Source organism: Thamnophis sirtalis, unplaced genomic scaffold, assembly GCF_051295495.1.
Source record: "Thamnophis sirtalis isolate CommonGarterSnake01/CBP01778 unplaced genomic scaffold, rThaSir2_p1.2 scaffold_8, whole genome shotgun sequence".
NCBI classification, from domain to species: domain Eukaryota; kingdom Metazoa; phylum Chordata; class Lepidosauria; order Squamata; family Natricidae; genus Thamnophis; species Thamnophis sirtalis.
The window spans coordinates 77,432,838-77,451,756 of NW_028261388.1; the positions used below are offsets into that span (position 1 = coordinate 77,432,838).

At 42.4% G+C, this 18,919-nt stretch overlaps 1 protein-coding gene across 1 annotated transcript in view; it reads right to left on the reverse strand.

The window, feature by feature from the left end:
* The window catches only part of CTNNAL1 (catenin alpha like 1), a 72,074-nt gene that overhangs the window by 34,101 nt on the left and 19,054 nt on the right, over positions 1-18,919 (reverse strand). Inside the window, exons 2-7 of the mRNA XM_087721940.1 lie at positions 10,728-10,917; positions 7,171-7,358; positions 6,258-6,377; positions 2,797-2,886; positions 2,288-2,458; positions 1,626-1,826 (exon numbers count right to left, since the gene is read on the reverse strand). Coding sequence (XP_087578066.1) covers positions 1,626-1,826; positions 2,288-2,458; positions 2,797-2,886; positions 6,258-6,377; positions 7,171-7,358; positions 10,728-10,917 — 960 coding nt within the window. The remainder of the gene's footprint in view (positions 1-1,625; positions 1,827-2,287; positions 2,459-2,796; positions 2,887-6,257; positions 6,378-7,170; positions 7,359-10,727; positions 10,918-18,919) is intronic.

The window sequence follows — 18,919 nt, forward strand, 5'->3', positions numbered from 1 at the left end:
AAGTCTAACTGCTATTGCTATAAAGCTTTATAACCATTTAGCTTAGCAGTGGCAATTTGATTCCCAATTTTAATCTGAAGGCTCACCTGTATTTCAGTTCTACATGAATTTAATTTCTTCCCTACATTTTGAGAAAATGTAAATCTTTAGGAGCTCTCCACATGTATTGGGGTTTAACATTTTTAGGTTACCCATATTAGCTGAGAGTAGTAGGTGCTATTGTCCCATTCTCTATAAAGATCACTACTGTATGTAGGATAAATTACAACAGCAACCAATAGTAGCAGAGCAGAGGACAAATATGTACCGCATATATCTTTTTCTGAATCTGACTACTAATGCTAGGATAAAAGTTATAAAAAGAATTATATTGAGATTTTGTTCTGATTTAGGTAAACATTTATAAAATCCGGTTTTAGATGGCAAGGATAGAAACTGCAATAGTGGTATGATACATATTATCACGCAGAGTGTATAAGCTGATTTAGTACCAGTATTAGTTCTCAAACAAACAGTTTGAGAATGGCTATTGATGTTCCCTCCCAAAGATTGGCAAACTATTCCATCTCTCAGGCTGGGTGTGTGTGTGAAATTGTACGCCCCTCAGAGAGGGTTCGCAATTTGGGAGTCCTCCTGGACCCACAGCTGACTTTAGATCACCATTTGTCGGCTGTGACCAGGGGGGTCTTTGCCCAGGTTCACCTGGTGCACCAATTGCGACCCTACCTGGACCGGGAGGCACTTCAGATAGTCACTCACACCCTCGTCACCTCAAGACTGGATTACTGTAACGTGCTCTAGATGGGGCTGCCCTTGAAAAGTGTTCGAAGACTTCAGCTAGCCCAGAATGCAGCCGCGTGAGCGATTGTGGATGTACCCAGGTACACCCATGTTACACCTATCCTCCGCGAGCTGCACTGGCTACCCATTGGTCTCCGGACACGCTTCAAGGTGCTAGTCGTTACTTATAAAGCCCTGCAGGAGCCGAGGTGGCGCAGTGGTTAAATGCAGCACTGCAGTTCAGCAGTTTGGCTGTTCAAATCCCACCAGGCTCAAGGTTGACTCAGCCTTCCATCCTTCCGAGGTGGGTAAAATGAGGACCCAGATTGTTGTTGGGGGCAATATGCTGACTCTGTAAACCGCTTAGAGAGGGCTGAAAGCCCTATGAAGCGGTATATAAGCCTAACTATTGCTATTGCATGGCATCGGACCTGGGTACCTGAGAGACTGCCTCCTGCCAATTACCTCCGAAAGACCGATTCAATCTCACAGGCTTGACCTTCTCCGGGTTCCATCGGCCAGCCAATGTTGGCTGGCAACCCCCCGGGGGAGAGCCTTCTCTGTTGCTGCGCCGGCCCTCTGGAATGAGCTCCCCGTGGAGATCCGGACCCTTACTACCCTCCCGGCCTTCCGTAAAGCTACCAAGTCCTGGCTGTTGAAATATCCAGCCCTGCCTCAATTGTGAATGTTGTGCATTTTTAAATTCTTTGTATTGTCTTATTTATTTCCCTTTCCCTGTTTTATTGTGAGCTGCCCGGAGTCCTTCGGGAGTGGGCGGCATACAAAACTAATAAAAAAAACAAACAACAACAACGAGTTGTGCTGGGGAAAAAAGTGTTCCTTACAGCATTGATCCAGGCTGATAGCAACTGCTCCAATTCCAACTTTGCTTGCTTGGAGAGCTCCAAGATGCGTCCCCGTGTTTCATGGCTTGTATAAGCAGAATCAGTAAAATCTTCTGTGAGTTCAAGGACAAGACGCAGCAATGCTCGAAGGTTCTCCCTTGGTAGAAGATAAAGGTTTTCTCGCAGACCTTCCACCTTATTCTGAAAAGAGGGGAAAAGGATGGATGATATGCTAAAAATAAAACAAAAAAGACTGAAATATCTTTTGATCGAATTAAAGATGGCATCTCAGTGTCTTTATGATGACTATGCATGTCTCACGAGTGAGATTCACATATCAGTTAATTTGGTGTTTTACCAATGTTTGGGCTAACTGCTGGTTAACTAATGTTGGAGAACAGTATTGTGAGCTTGCCAAGGTTTATCTGTGCTGGATTGCTGCCAAGGCTTATCTGTGCCAGTTTGCTGCCAAGGACCTGTCTGTCTATTACTAAATTCCGTAAAGTATCTTTGGCTTGGGAGTGCTTTGGTGTGGAACGAGGGCGGGCCAGAACACTGAAGAATTTGACAATCACTGGAAAGTTCTAATCGAAACCAATGAAATGTTTTTTTCCTCTTGCATCTAGAAATACCCTCCAAAAAAAGCCTCATCTGATTCATACCTTGAATTCCTTGATGCCAGTATAGATACTCATTGGGCCCGATTCATTTTCTCCATTGGGCCGAGTGTCTGCCACAATCTCTATAACCTGTTCCAAAGCTAGTCTCATTCTGTGGAACACTGCTCCTTTGTTAACACGGGCAGATTCACAATCAGGATGCCTTAAACAGGTCTGAAAAAAAAATCAATAATTTGAGGAGGGGGAGGAATAAGCAAGCAGGTAAATAATAGATACATCAACACTCTTTGGATCTTTCTATTCTATTTACCCATTAATCCCATTAATGTGTGTGTGTGTGTGTTGTCCCACCTTGAGCAAATCAGCCAAGGCGGCTTTATCAGTCAATTAGCCACTGAATTTGTCAACATTTCCTCTGGTATCCCCCAGAAAGCTTTCCAATCTCTAGACATGCTGACTGATGTGGCTTTAGTCAATGCTGTCCCCATGTTTTCTGGAGAGCAGCTCTCAAGATATTTGTTTTGCTCGTAACAAAAAGAAAAAAAAATTACCTTGGAAGCAGTGAGGAGCATCATGGTACATTTCTCGAGAATAGATCTAGCGGCTGCCATTTTAGCTTTCTTCTTTTCATCTTTCAGATCCTAAAGAAAGAAAAGCAAAATCTCTTGAAGAGCATTCGGAGCCCTTGAAGAGCAGCATTCGGAGACTTCAGCTTGTCCAGAATGCAGCCGCTCGAGCGATTGTGGGTGCACCCCGGTTCACCCACGTTACACCTATCCTCCGCGAGCTGCACTGGCTGCCTATTGGTCTCCGGATACGCTTCAAGGTGCTAGTCGTCACTTATAAAGCCCTACATGGTATCGGACCTGGGTACTTGAGAGACCGCCTCCTGCCAATTACCTCCCAAAGACCTATTAGATCCCTCCCACAGACTAGGCCTCCTCCGAATTCCATCCGCCGGCCAATGTCGACTGTCGACTACTCGGAGGAGAGCCTTCTCTGTGGCTGCTCCGGCCCTTTGGAACGATCTCCCCGTGGAGATCCGGACCCTCACCACCCTTCAGGCTTTCCGCAAAGCCGTTAAGACCTGGCTGTTCCAGCAGGCCTGGGGCTGATGAGTTCCCAGCCCCACTCGAATGGTTATGGCTGCTGTGAGTTTTTAATTTGTTCCTGTCTTATTTGTTTTTGTATTGTTCCCTTCCCTTTGGTTTGTTAGCCGCCATGAGTCCCTCCGGGAATAGGGCGGCATACAAGTTTAATAAACCTAACCTAACCTAACCTAATGGACAACAATAATTCTTGGCAAAGGGAGGTAGAGAGCATCTACTGAAAAACAAAGCGTGTCGTATCTTTTAATTATTAAAACAAACGACAGATACCAAAAATGGGATATGGAGAGAAATTTGGGGCAGATTTTCCGCTGCTACTGAACTATTAGATTCATGTGATTTCATGTTCCGTTCCCAAGCGCCCCATAGGTGCCCAAACACTTTTTGCCTGGATGGAGAAATGAGGGAGACTCGGAGATCCCAGGCGGGGGGGGGGGGGGGGGAGAGGCCGGCGATCCCAATGAGCTCAGCTCAGTTTCAAAGCGTCCCATTTGCCAGCAGACGAAGCTTCGAGTCTCCATCATTTCTCCATCCGGGTGAAAAGCGCATCTGCCTTAGGAAGCCTTGTAAGTCGTTGCGGCCGCAGGGAAGCAGATGGTGGGAGGGAACGGCGTACCAGACACAAAATAAGACATTCCCTGAAAAATAAGACCTAATGGGTCTTTTGGTCCCAAAAAATTATACCTGGTCTTATTTTGGGGGAAACACTATTACTCTTTATTATAGTCATTGATGAAGATGTTAATTTTGCCTAATTCTTAGAATTCTAAATAGAGTGAGAATAACAACTGAAATAGGTTCGGTCAGGAAAATATCTCGGATTTAACAAAAAAAAGCATTCCACAGACATAACACAAACATTTTCCCTTTACAATGTAGAAGTTACAGAGAAGGAATCCAAAACATTTAACAATTTAGATGTAAGATAGATTTGGTTTCAACAGAATTAAAGGAGCTGTCTGCTAGTATAGAACAATTAAAGGAATTGTTTGCTAGACTAAACCAGTAACCATACTTTTCTACCACTTTCTTCAAGGTAGATAGCAGTGGTGGGTTTCAAAAATTTTTTAGAATCTCTTCTATAGGTGTGGCCTGCTTTGTGGGAGTGACTTGCCAGCCATGTGACTGGGTGGGAGTGGCTTGCCAGCCATGTGAACTGGGTAGGCGTGGCCAACTTGTAAAATGTGGTGAAACTCACTTAACAACGCTCTTGCTTAGCAACCAAAATGTTGGCTCAGAAACTCTGGAATTTGAAGCACGCAAGTCTTAAAGCTGTCAAGTTACAAAACCCTTAACCCTTTAGAAAAAAACCCCAGGGGTGTTCAAACTTGACAGCTTTAAAACTTGTGGACTTCAACTCCCAGAATTCCTCTTCCAGTCACGTTGTCTCAGGAACTCTGGCACTGAAATGAGCAAGTCGTAAAGCTGTCAAGTTACAAGACCCTTGCACCCCTAACCCTTTAGAAAAAAAAAACCTAGGGGTGTTCAAACTTGACAGCTTTAAGACTTGTGGACTTCAACTCCCAGAATTCCTCCTCTCGCTCTTCATCTTGATGTGCGGACGGGCGGCGGGAGGGAGCTGGAACCGGTTCTAAATGACACTGTAGATTTGTGGAACCTCTTCTATAGAAGAGGTTAGAACTGGCAGGAACCCACCCCTGGTAGATAGCAACAGAGAGCAAGGCAACAATGTATGTCCAAAAGATCCGGAACACCATTTTTTTTTTGGTTTCTTTTTGGAACTAGATGTGGGGCTTTCTCTTTGTTTAAGCAACATTAGTGTCTTATGCCTGTCCGAAACATCTCATTTTGCACAAAAATCAAGGTGCTTTTCTTTAGTATAGTAGTTTGCTGGCAAATTCTGGCGGGCAGTCTTGGGTGCTCAAGTGGGAAGCTACTTGCAAGACTTCTCACAATGGTCTACATGCTGACGAAGAATTTCTGCTAACCCAGCAATCTATTTAAGAACATTTTCCCACTGATGGTCAGTCAGCATTCCATACTACGCAGGCTATTGTGAGGGTTTTGTTTTTTTATTTAACGACGGCAGTTTCCCAGCATATTTCTACTTTATTTTTTTTTTTCTTTTGTACTTTTGCAAATATTGGGTCATCCAAGATTGCCAGAACTTCACAGTTGGGAGGAAACACTGCTGCTGTGGCTCCATTAGAACAGTTGCTGAGACTAAAAATCCCTAGTATTACTAAAGTGGTTCCACCACAAATCCGCGGTAGACTAAAGCGCGCTCGACGAAAGCGCGTACGTGATGTCATCACAGCGCGACAAAAATGGCACGCTGTGAGCGGTAAATTTAAAATTAACGCGAAAACCTTACCCTAACCCCCCCAAACCTAACCCTAAACCTAACCCTAAACCTAACCTTTAACCTAACCCTAAACCTAACCCTTAACCTAACGCTAAACCTAACGCTAACCCTTAACCTAACCTAACCCTAACCCTTAATGTAACCCTAAACCTAACCCTAACCCTTAACCTAACCCTAACCTTTATGTGAATCGTCTTGCTGTAATTTTATTTTAATTTTAATTTAATTTATTTTTAATTTTATTTGTCGCGCTGCTGATGATGTCACGTACGCGCTTTGATTGGGCGCGCTTTAGTGGACCGCGGTTTTGATGGGTCACGACTAAAGTCAGTGGTATTGTGCCTTTTATGGTTATTAACCATGACAGCTCAGATGGGATCTCAGTGTTCAGAGATACTTTTATATCTTACAATATTTGATAAATTGCAGGTCGGGTGCTCACGTTATAAACACCAATTGTAAGTTTCTAACCAGGTGACTATTTTTTTCTGTAAAATGGCAGAATTGAACATGAAGTAATTTTGCTAATGTTTTCTACAAAGCATTGAACGGATAAGAACTTTTATCGAGCACTTACATTTTGTCGCTCTCCAGTTAAATGGGCAAATTCTACCATTTCATTTCCAAACTGACTGAATATTTGCACAAATTCCTGAAAACTGCTCACTTTCTCTAACTGTTCCATTGTCATAAGGACCTGTCAAATATGTTGAAAAGAAACCATGAGTGATAGATCGCTGACAAGACAAATTTAGAATTTCTCAAAAATCAGTTCTTGTTTTCTATTTTAAGATGCAACCAATTCTGCATGGCAAGTCAAGATTATTTATGTACTTTCAACACACAATGCAGTTTAACTTTATGTATTACTGGATGAAAGGCTTATTTATTGCTCCCATAATGGCTATACATATCTATAATGTATTATCTGGCTAAAGTTTAGCACTTAGGTTTCTTAATAAGAAAATGTATGTATGTACACAGAGACAAAAACACACACAATGACCTTGGACCAGTGGTGGGATTCAAATAATTTAACAACCAGTTCTCTGTCCTAATGACCAGCTGGGTAGGTTGGGCACAGTGGTCATGTGACTGGGTGGGTGTGGCCAATCCAATGTCACTCACGTTGATGGGCGCTTCGCGTTGGCCGTTACAATGTAATAAGGGTTAACTGGAGAGGCAGTTTCTGTAAGCAGGGCGATAAAGATTAGGCTAGAAACACCAGAATGTTTCCTTCCTGCCTTCCTTACAGGATTAGCCCTGCAAAGTGGGGGGAAACAAAATGAGATTTCTTCCAACAACCAGTTCTCCGAACTGCTTAGAAAGTTAACAACCGGTTCTCCCGAATAGGTGCAAACCGGCTGAATCCCACCACTTCCTTGGACTGAACTCAATGCCAGTTAAAAATATTAAATTATCACTTCCATAATATACAGTATAAAACTGTATGCAAATGTACAATCGCTGTTCACAAAAATCACAATTACCTTGTTTCTAGAAGCTATAATTTGCTTAATAACGATTATGTCAGCCAGAACCAATACTTTTGTAACTGACGAAAGCAACAGTCTTGCAGCTTTTATCACTCCTGTTTTGTCTGTAAAAATTGTTATCTGGCCATCAGATTCTGGACGATCCAAGGTTGCCATCTCTGTGAGGTGTGCAATGGTCTCACCTATAAGCAAATAGTAGTTAGTTCGGGCTTCCTCCAAATACAAAATCCACTGGTAAAAAACATATTTTACAAAAGAGAATATAGGCCAACATCAGCAGGGCAGCAAGAGAATTTTAAATTCTATGCATTATCTTTGCCATGTGATGGTGGTGATAGTTACAAGATGTGGTGCTGGCTACCAGCTTAACTGGCTTCAAAAATGTGTGGGGCCAATTCAGGGAAATCATGGGGATCAATAGTGATTAACTTTGATGGCATTGTAACTGCCTCTGAAGGCCACCTGCTGGAGTCTAACGGGCTTCCTTGCACTGTGGCACGACAAAACCGCGCTCGTCAAAATAGCGGCGATAAAATCGCTTCGCTAAAGCCGCGACGTCATCACCGCACGTCATCACCGCGGCGACAACAGCACGGCAACAGAAGGGCGCTTTAAAATGGCGCCGCAGCAGAAAGCCGATTTCAATTAAGGTAAGGGTTAGGATTAGGTTTAGGGGTTTGTTTTAGGGTTAGGTTTAGGGTACTGAGTGCTTGGGAATGCGCGGATTTGCCCCCGCGATTATGTCATATGCATTTTTCCTTAGCGCTTCGAACAGTGCGAATTAGTCTTCACGCTTATGTCTCCGCGGATAAGCGCTTCGCGGATTTGTGGTGGAACCTCCGTGCACAATGGGGAATCTCTATGAAAAGAGACTGCTGGACTTAATGGATTTCTGTCTGATACAAGAGGACATTGGTTATGTTTTAGGAAGAAGTAAGCGTGTTCATCTTTATTTTAAAACATTTTTAACTTAGGCTTCCTTCTTTTGGTCTGGAATGTCTAATAATAATAAGTTTAGTAAATTAAAAAAAACGAAGCTTCGATATTGTCATAGTGTTTGCTTTCCTTAAAAGCCCTTTGCTCATCTTTGGGGCTGAAACCACATTTTCTGGCGATTAGATCCTTATTCTTTGGCATAATAACTAATAATCTAAAACATATTATGTAATGTCACTGCTTTAGTTTTTATTATCTTCTTCATTCACTATGATTTGGGGACCAAGGAAACTTGTTACAGCTGAGTAGAACATAGAGACCTACAGATCTGTTTTATATATATGTGTGTTTGTGTGTGTGTGTGTATGTATTGTGTCACAACCCCTGGTATGCCCAAATATGGGAGGAAGCATACTGCTTCCTTTCTCTGTCTATCGGCTCATCACAAGAGACCATCCAGGCAGAAACCCAATATTTTTACTGTTGTCTCTTGTGATGAGCCGATAGACAGAGAAAGGAAGCAGTATGCTTCCTCCCATATTTGGGCATACCAGGGGTTGTGACACAATACATACCTATTTCCCTGGCTTAGCTGATAAAGGCTGTGGCCTAGTGGCTAATACAACTGCCTAATATATAATACAGCCCAGGTTCGAATCCCAGTAAGGGTATGGCTACCTGATGAGAGCTAAATAGCTTGAAATAGATCTATACTAGTCTCCCTTTATTTATTTTATTAGCACAAATAAAAAAAAACAACACAAATATAACAAAGGCAACAGTAAAAAAAATATTGGGTTTCTGTCGTGATGGACTCTTGCGACGAGCCGATTGACAGATGATAGAAGCAGTTAGCTTCCTCCCATAATTGGGGCTTACCAGGGGTTGTAAAAATCATATATATACATATACATATGTAACTATATATATAGTTACAACCCCTGGTATGCCCAAATATGGGAGGAAGGTCATTACTTCCATTCTCTGTCCATCGGCTCGTCACAAGAGACCATCCAGACAGAAACCCAATATTTTTACTGTTGCCTTTTACACGTGTTGTATTTGTGCTGATAAATAAATAAAGGGAGACTAGTATAGATCTATTTCAAGCTATTTAGCTCTCATCAGCTAGCCGAATCCCAGTAAGGGTATGGCTAGCTGATGAGAGCTAAATAGTTTGAAATAGATCTATACTAGTCTCCCTTTATTTATTTATCAGCACAAATACAACAATATATATATATATATAATATTCCTTGACTTATAACCACAACCACATTGAGCCCAAATTTTCTTTTGCTCTACAAGAGAGTTGTTAAAAGTGAGTTTTGACCCACTTTATGTCCTTTCTTGCCACAGTTGTTAAGTGAATCACTGCAACTGTTAGGTTAGCAATAGTTAGTTGTTAAGTGAATCTGGCTTCCCCATTGACTTTGTTTATCAGAAGGTCGTGAAAGACCACGTGACTCCAGGACATTTATGCAGCCATCATAAATATGAGCAGTTGTCAAGCATCCGGATGTTGATCATATGACCAAAAGCATACTGCAATGATTGTTAAGTGTGAAAAACTATCATGTCACTTTTTTCAGTGCCATTGAAACTTCAAAAAGTCATTGAATGAAGTGTTGTAAGTCAAGGACTACCTATATGTTGGAGTTACTCATTCTTATTCTTACAAAATATGGAGAACGGTGGTGTATCTTTTTTAATTGCCCTATCAATTAGTTCTTCTCCTGTAAACTTTCATGGTTTGAGAAAGGCGGCTGTTATAATCACCAAATGCTCCTCACGAAAAAGAATTCAGACCCATTTTAAGCATCTAGAATATCACCTATCCCACATGACTCAATATTCTTGAGAAACTAGGAACTGCAATTCATTCTCCAAAGAACAAATTCATAATTAGACTTACTGTTTTAAATCACAGCAGATATTTTTGAGAACCATGAACTATTCCACAGTTTCTTTGTGTTAATGCTTCCCTACTGAATGCGAGAGATCAACAGTAGAAGTTAATACCATTTCAACAAGACTGGAGATATCGGAACTAAAATAATCTCCCGTGGTATTTTCTCCAAACATTTAAGAGATTAAAATGCAAGTCTCCATTGCAGGTAAGGATTTACTAACTCCAGGAGAACAGAAGGCAGCAGGTTTTTTTTTTTTTGAGGGTAAAGAGCAAGGTATTTTAATGAGAACATCTTCAAAACCTTTTTGATGGTTGGATCAGAGACGAAGTCTTCAAACTTCTCTTGAGAATCTGTTCTTCTCTAAAAGAATCTCCACATGGATTTTAAAAACCCATAATATGTCAGAAAAACCACCTGGGTTGATCCTGCAGACCAGACATCCTTGGGATGTTCTTGAGATGTTCCTCAATGCAGCTTTTAAAACCACCAACTGACTGTATATAAATAACTCAATTTTGGCTCTAAATAAATCATCTAAGCACTGACAGTGTTGTTTCCATCCATCCATCCATCCATCCATCCATCCCTATCCATTCATCATCCATCCATCCATCCATCCATCCATCCATCCATCCATCCATCCATCCGGTATTTTTATAGCAAATGATGCCCTGCTTCTCAGGTTCATAAACCTTCACCTACCTGCTCGCTTTGCTTCAATGCAGGCTGCCTTCATTTCTTCTTTCAGCTCTTGGTTTTCATTGGCTATAGCTTCACCCACCATGACAAATTTTCCAACAGCTAGCTTAACCGCCTGGCCCACCTGTTGGACTGCTCTCAATGTCTTATCGGACTTCTTTGGTTTATCCTTATGGTTAATCAGAGTTGTTATCTAAAAACAGAAACAGTTGACAGGCAAAACCATGTATTAAATATTGTTTTTGGTATCTTTATTCCCAAGAAGTTCCATTCAAAATAATACCTAAATAACAGATCTTGAAACCCTTTTCATCTCCCTTGCCTGTGTTTGGCCATGACCCGACAAATGCGCGCACGACAAAAGCGCGCTGACAAAACCGCGGCGCTAAAACCGCGACGTCATCAACGTGATGTCATCAACACGGCAACAACAGCGCGGCGACACAAGCGCGATTTAAGTTAAGGTAAGGGTTAGGTTTAGGGTTAGTTTTAGGTTTACAGTGCGCTTCTATTGCCGCACTCTTGTCGCCGCGCTTCAGCGCTCATTCGTCGGCACGCTTTAGAACTCGCGGTTTTGTCACCGCGGTTTAGTCGGGCGCGCTTTTGTTGTTCGCCCTTTTGTCGGTGAACCGTGTTTGGCCACTGCTAGGATGAGTATTTTTAAATTTTTACTTAAATGTTCCTTTTTATCTTTTTTTTTTAGTTCCTTTGAGGTCTTTTAATTTTTGTTATTTGAATAATGTATGCAATGCAATGTTTATACATCAGAATTCACTCTCTCTCCATCCCAATGACTTTCTTTGTGTGAAGGAGTACAGAGAGTCCAGGCAGAACCCAGCGGACAAAGAAAAAATCAACATTCAATTAAAATTCCAAGTCTGATAAGCAGAGCAGAAAGCAATATTAAAACAAAATGAACGGAAATAAAAGTAATTGCTAACTAAAAAGACATTTATAAAATGTGTTGGGGAGTACTTGTAAAAGGGTGCTTCTGTATTCGAATCTTAATTTCACCTCTATCCGCTTCCTGCCAGGTCTAAATCATGGGTTGTCAACCTGGTCCCTACTGCCCACTAGTGGGCGTTTTGGGATTCCAGGTGGGCGGTAGGGACTTCGGAGGTTAAAACCTCTTTTTGAGCGAGTGGGCAGGCACGAGCGCACACATCAATAAACCAATGTGCGCGTGCACGCAAACAAGCAAACACGTGGGAAGAGGAAGGGGAGGAGTGGAAACTGATAGCAGGGACAGGCAGATAAGTTTTGTTATCTTATAAAATAAAGCGGAGCAGTTGCAAAATAGGAGAAAGAAAAGTTATAGGCAGGAGAGAATTGTTGTTGGCTAATAATAATCAGTGGGCTAACTAGCTCAGCCTTACTTTTGTACATTGCCCTAAGGAAGGTAAAAAAAAGGAGATAAAAAGGAAAAGATAAAAAAAAATTAAGAAAAAAAGGGAAGAAAAATAGAGAAAAGGGGATAAAATAAAGGAGGAGAGTAAGCAGTCTTTAGTCTGGCTCATAAATTAAGTTTTGCTATCTTATAAAATAAAAGAAAGGAAGAAGTAAGGAAGAAGAAGGAGAAAATAAAAAAAGGGAAAAAGAGATCCTTGATATAGTGAAATACTATAAGAAAGGTAAAAAAGAAAAAGGCAGGAAAAGGAATTTTGTTTTGATGGTGACACTTAATAAAAATTGGCACCTAATACAGCATTGTTTTTGGTGTTTGTAATAAAAGGGAAACGAGGAGGGAAAAAAGCACTGTGTGGAGTGCAGATCAAAACGTAAAAGTAGTGGTTAAATTGTGAAACAAATTTAGAACCCATGTCTGAAAAAAAGAAATATGCTCATGTTCCGCACTTGCGCAAAAACTGGTGGGCGGTAAGGAAATTTTTCCACCAAGAAAGATCCATTAGTGGGCAGTAAGTAGAAAAAGGTTGACCACCACTGGTCTAAATTGATACTATACCTGCAGATGAACTTCCACAGACTGGCCTTGGTCTTAATCTATTCTGAGTGATAAACAGGCAAAGTTTGGGGAAGCCAGATTTACATTAGGGACCATACTATAGTGCTGCAACATCTGCATTTGTGCTTTTCATTGATTTTAAGGGTGCATTCAACTTGATTTTCAGGATTAGATCGTGGCACAAACGTAAAACTAGCGCAACTGATAAAAGTCTGCTTCTACTAATATCTAGAATAAATAAAGATGTAAGAATGAAAGTCAGATGCAGTAACCAAGGACGTAAAACCAAAGAAATACCAATGAGTACAGAAGTAAAAACAGGATTGTGTGGTACCTCCAGCACAGTTTAATGTATACGTACATTCACTTGTGGCTAGTTTAAGCAGCCTACACTCGGCTAATGGCGTATGAAATTACTATTCTATGGCAATGAAGTGGTAGCTTTGTTCTAATAATGAGAATCTCCTGATAAAATATTCCAAATCTAAAATATCTGTATTTTCCAAACTTCCCAAGGTACAGAACTGCGTGACCCGACAAATGCGCGCCGACAAAACTGCACCGACGAAACCGCGCCCGCCATCAACAAACAACATAATGGGATGCGAAAACAATGTTATAAAGGGTTAGAAGGTTGTTTTCGCGTCCCATTATGTTGTTTGTTGATGGCGGGCGCGGTTTTGTCGGTGCAGTTTTGTCGGTGCGGTTTTGTCGGGCGCGCATTTGTCGGTGAACCCAGAACTGGCAAATTAGGAGGGCACACCATCAAACAAATCAGAATTTTTAAATACTTAGGTTTTCCAAACTTCTGGAGCCTAAAATGCCTTTCTACATATCCCAAAGGGCAGAAATTGGACTCGGCTATATAAGCTTTCTATTTTACTCAAAATAAATAGCTCATTCCAATCGCTGTTAAAAACATCAAATTATTATAGTGGGTTCAATTGGGTCCTTACAGCAAGACAGCAATAAAAGAGAAAGTCCAAACATAATTTTTGAGACAGATTTCACAAGTCTCTCCCAAATACAGTACTCTAAAAAAAAGCAAAAGTCACCGGAATCTGGCCTTTGGATTATAATTATAAATGCTGGCTGAAATGATTACATGATCCAGTTGGATTTGCCCCTTTAATTATAGTAGACGTTTTTGACTCCAACTAGTAAAAATAAAAATAAAAACATTTCCAGGTAATTATATTTCTACAGCTTTTCTTAGGAAACCTTTTTTTTTTAAACCAATGGAGTTAGAAGAAGTCAATTCAATTTTGAAACAAAGAAATTTAAATACAGACGGTCAACTGGATTATGCAGCTTATCCCCTTTATATGTTTACTGTATTAATACCCTATTTACTACAAATCAGTCAGCGACCCAAACAAGATCACTGTTTCCAAATTTCAAGAACAGCACTATCCTTAACTCATTGCGAGGCACACTGCATGGCCTGTTGTCGCCCTGTTGATGACGTCAGCTACTGCTACGCGGTTTAGTCGGACACGGTTTAGTCGGGCGCGGTTTTGTGGTGGAACCTGGTAACTTACCTGATCCGCCTCTTCTAATAAGGTGGAGATAGCATCCATGCATGGTTTGACACTATTCGTGCTCTGATTGGACTGAGTCTGGTTACTAATTAATTAACCACTATATAACCCGCCTGCTATCTCCACCCTTATTGAGAATCTTCTTATACCATACGGAACAAAGGTAGGGGTTATTTTAAGCATTTATCATACTCTTTCCCGAATTGAGACTTTTTTATTGTCTTTATTGCATACTAAGTGTTCTGACACCCCCCCCTTTCTCCATCCAGGAACGAAAGCCAAAACAGACGTACCAAAGAATGTTTTAATCAGTCCAGGCTCTTGTTGGCTGCGAGCACAAAACAAACAAAGATAATCGCTCTGGCAAAAGTCCTATAACTCATGCAGCACTGCAAACAAGCTTCTCTCATCAAGCCACTTATCCAAGTTGGTTTCTCTCGGTATGTGAACACGAACGAGAACGTTGACGCCTGCAACCAGGGCGTGGCACAAACAGTCCCTTTTATACTCAGGAGATGATCTTAATCAGCAACAGCTGCTCGTAATCATCTCCTGTTAAGTACTCAGTTGTTCCTTCCGTCGAGTAACCCTTCGACGGGGTGCATCCTGAAACAACTCACGAGTGTTTCCCTGAACACTCCCTCTGATCCAAGGCTCTGCCGCCACCTGGTGGCCAACTAATCTCTCCTCGCCCTGCTCAGAGTCGACACCCTGTCCAGGGTCCTCCACCTCCTCCAAGGCCAACTCATAAGCTCCCTCGCTGTCGGAGTCTGGCGGCAGCTCCAACGGCTCCTGCCGGGCCACAACAGCTAAGTATTTCTTCTCTACCTTTATCTCTGTTTTCTGCTGCACAATTGTCCTGCTGTGTTACTTTCTACGTCTATGAAACTTCCCTTTTGTTTTTAAAATATCTAAGAATATTTAATAATGCAATTCTCCCGCTTTCCCGTAATACAAAATTATACTGTTCAATTCCACTAACCCATTTTGCAGTAAGAAATATCAAACTAGGAATCTGGGGAAGCAAAATATTATAAGAATGTCAGACTCAATGAGACAAATTACAATGAGACAAAAATGTATGGCATCCAGAAAAACACAAGTTGTCCAAAGTGATCACAATAAAGTGGCATCTGAAGCTATGCAAGGACTGCCTTTGTGAATCTTCAGAGTGAGACACAGCCAGGACTCACTGATAAAACTTCCCCCAAACCCTGAAAATGGAAAACAAAATAGGAAACAATCTAGTTTTGGAAAGCTCTGTAGCAATCTCAACTAATACCAGTAGACTTATATACCGCTTCATAGGGCTTTCAGCCCTCTCTAAGCGGTTTACAGAGAGTCAGCATATTGCCCCCAACAATCAGGGTCCTCATTTTACCCACCTCGGAAGGATGGAAGGCTGAGTCAACCCTGAGCCGGTGGGATTTGAACCGCTGAACTGCTGATCTAGCAGTAGCCTGCAGTGCTGCATTTAACCACTGCGCCACCTTGGCTCTAAAAACTAATATAAATACTCGATGGATAAAGAATTATTTCACTTGTGGCTATGTAGTGATTCTAAGCAGATCCCTCTTTTTACTACTCCCCCTGGCTCTGCAAGTCCTTCTCCCACAGTAATCAAATGTTTGGAAACAACCAATGTCACTGAACTGTTTATAGAAGAAATAATGAAGCAGTGGAAGACAGACTTCGTGGTTGGAAATGAAAGAAAACAACACATATCAATGTTAGGAGAGGCATTATCAACTTCTATTGTATGTCACTGCTATGATCCCACTTTCAGTGATTTTGAAAAAAAAATGGCTATCAAAAGGCAAAAAGTGCAAAAATAAACTCACATTTGATTTATATGGATGACCTAAAGGTTTATGGAAAATCAAAAATTGAAATTCAGTCATTGACAAATATTGTAAGAATTTTTAACATAGAATTGGGCCGAGAGAAACGTGCTACAGCAGCAATAAATCGGGGAAAATCACTAACATATATATGTGTCACCACATTTCCTAAAACTATACTTTGGGGCTTGGGGCAGGAAGATTGAAAGATCCAATTTGCTTTCTATATTCCTAAAACGTGGCTGGTTGAGCCAGTTTCGTGTAGGTTAAGGCAAGAGGCTAGAAATTGGGAGACTACGAGTTCTAGTCCCACCTTAGGCATGAAGCCAGCCGGGTTGACCTTGAGCCAGTCCAGAGGTGGGTTCCTACTGGTTCGGACCGGTTCAGCTGAACCGGTAGTAAAAATTGGGCCTGGCTCTCCGAACCGGTTGGATCGGCAGGGATGGCCCCCTCCCAAGGCCCATCCAGGCAGCCGGCCCGGAAGTGGTGCCAGAGGTGGAACAGGGAGGAACTGCTGGGCTGGGGAGGAGGCAGATACTATGGGGCACCCATCAACTGGCAGGTATAAATAGCCGGCCCAGGATGACTCAATCAGATCAGCCAACCCATCCCGACCTCGAGTGCCACCACCACTGGATACCTGCCAGACTCCCAACCATGTGCCACGGTACGCTTTAGCTAATCGATGGAGCCGGGCAACTTCTACGAGGTGGACGTACCGCCCCTGATCCCCAGCACCTTCCACTCAAAGCTGTAGCAGCAGCGCCCGCCGCTCCCCGCTGCCACGCACCTGCCCTCCGCTTTCAAAGGCAATGGAGATAAGCATTCCTCTTGGTGCCATGGCCATGCTCGCCCGCTTCTGGCTCAAAGCCTTGCAAACCCCACTCCACCCCCCTGCCCAGCCAAGCGCGCTTAGCCCGACAGGGGGGGACGGGCCACGAGGCTTCGGGCCAGGAGCAGGTGAGCACAGCCGCCCCACCAAGAGGAGCGCTTGCCTCCATTGGGTCTGTTGCCTCCAAAGTATACCGGGCGGTACCACCTGAACGGCCGTTACCTTTCTCCCTGGGCTTCGATTCCTGGGCAGATGGAGCGTCCCAGGCAGACAGAGCGAGAGCCCAAGCTCATCAGCTACAGCCGCCATTTCAAGAGCCGGCTGCTCGGCTCGCCCCCAGTGCGGTCGAGGAGACAGTGAAGAGCCCCAGCCTGGGACCCACCGCTTGTCAAAAATTTTCACCAATGTTTCAGTGTGCGTAGCTTGGTGGGTGTCATGTGACTGAGTGTGCGTGAGTGACATCAAGTTGGCCACGCCTACTCAGTCACATGCCCCACTTAGCCACGCACACTGAACCGATAGTAAAAAAAAATTGAAATCCACCCCTGGGCCAGTTACACTTTGTCAATCTTGGAAGGCTGCAAGGGCAAACCATCTCTGAAATCTTGCCAAGAAAACTACAGGGACTTCTTTAAGCAATCACACACACACACACACACACACACACACACACACACACACACACACACACAAAAGCAGCATGGTTGAAGGCACAAATTCTTAATGGAAAGGCTATAAATTCCCCAAGAGTCATGGCAGGAGATTCAGTGTTGGTGGCAATCTATTTATTGGAGAATCCTCAGAAGGTTGGTTTGCCAATGAGATTTTTAATTATACCTTCTCCTTATTTGAAACAAAGACCATCCTTTAGGAATGTTATCTGCCATAGCATTTATTAATATTTTTCTGCCGCAAGCTGTTTTTAACTGCAGAAAGCTATGCAAATTCATTGAAAGGTGTGGTGGGTTCTTTCTATAAAGTAATATTAAGTAGGTATTACTGCCACAGGGAGTAGAAACCTGCGGGCCTGAGGCTTATGTTTTTATATGTTCCCTGGGACTCCCTCTAATGTGGTTGCAAAAATGTATAGCAGTTCCCTTTTGGGAAGCAGATATAATTGTTCTGTGCATTCAACCCCACCAAAAATTTAACTGCTGCTTGTCTCCAAAACGTTATCCAGTCAATTTAAAACCCATCTTTCTACTCAGGGCCGTAATTACAATAACCTTTACATTAACAGGGTTAATTGTTCTTAAAAGAAACACCTGTAAATCTTGTTTAGACAAGTACAGAATTTGATCATTTTGTTTCAAATTATAAAGGCACTCTCAAAGACAATCCAATTTTGCTGACAACAATATGAAAATGCTTTGCAGTTATTTTCTGGACCCCACAAATACTCAAGTCTCGCTTACAACTCTGGAAAATTGAAGCCGTCCGTCATTCAAATACTAACATGGGCTGATCAACTGAAATCAAGCGAGGTTGGCTAGTCGCTGGAACCTCTGGGGCACATATTTATATTTAAGATATTTTTCTGGAACAATGCGTAACAAAAACAATCAGGGTACATTGTTTGCATTGAACTGAAAGTGAGCATGCTTGCCCCTAGCACCGGAACATTTTATTTCATGTAATGACAATGGCCATTGCCTTAGAATTGGAAACATATTCTGTTCTGTCGTCTCTCCTGCGATCGTGCATTCCAGCTATCCAGAGGGTAGTATATTGTCCTTGAAAAGATGTTTGGACGTGGGAGTTCAGTTTCACCAACCCCTTAAATCCTTCTTTCATCTTTTCTAAACAGCTCCAGTGACAAATGAGCAATAGTGCATTGCTGATGCTTGCATTTATCTCTATTTATCTATTCCTATTTCAGAGGACTGTAGCCGAGTTTGTGCACTTGCTGGAAATGGAGGCAACAACAGTATTATTGGAGCCAGTCTGTGTTATAAGGCTTCAGGGGTGGGTTTCAACCGGTCCGCGGCGGTCCGCGCGGACCGGTTGGTTGGTGAAAC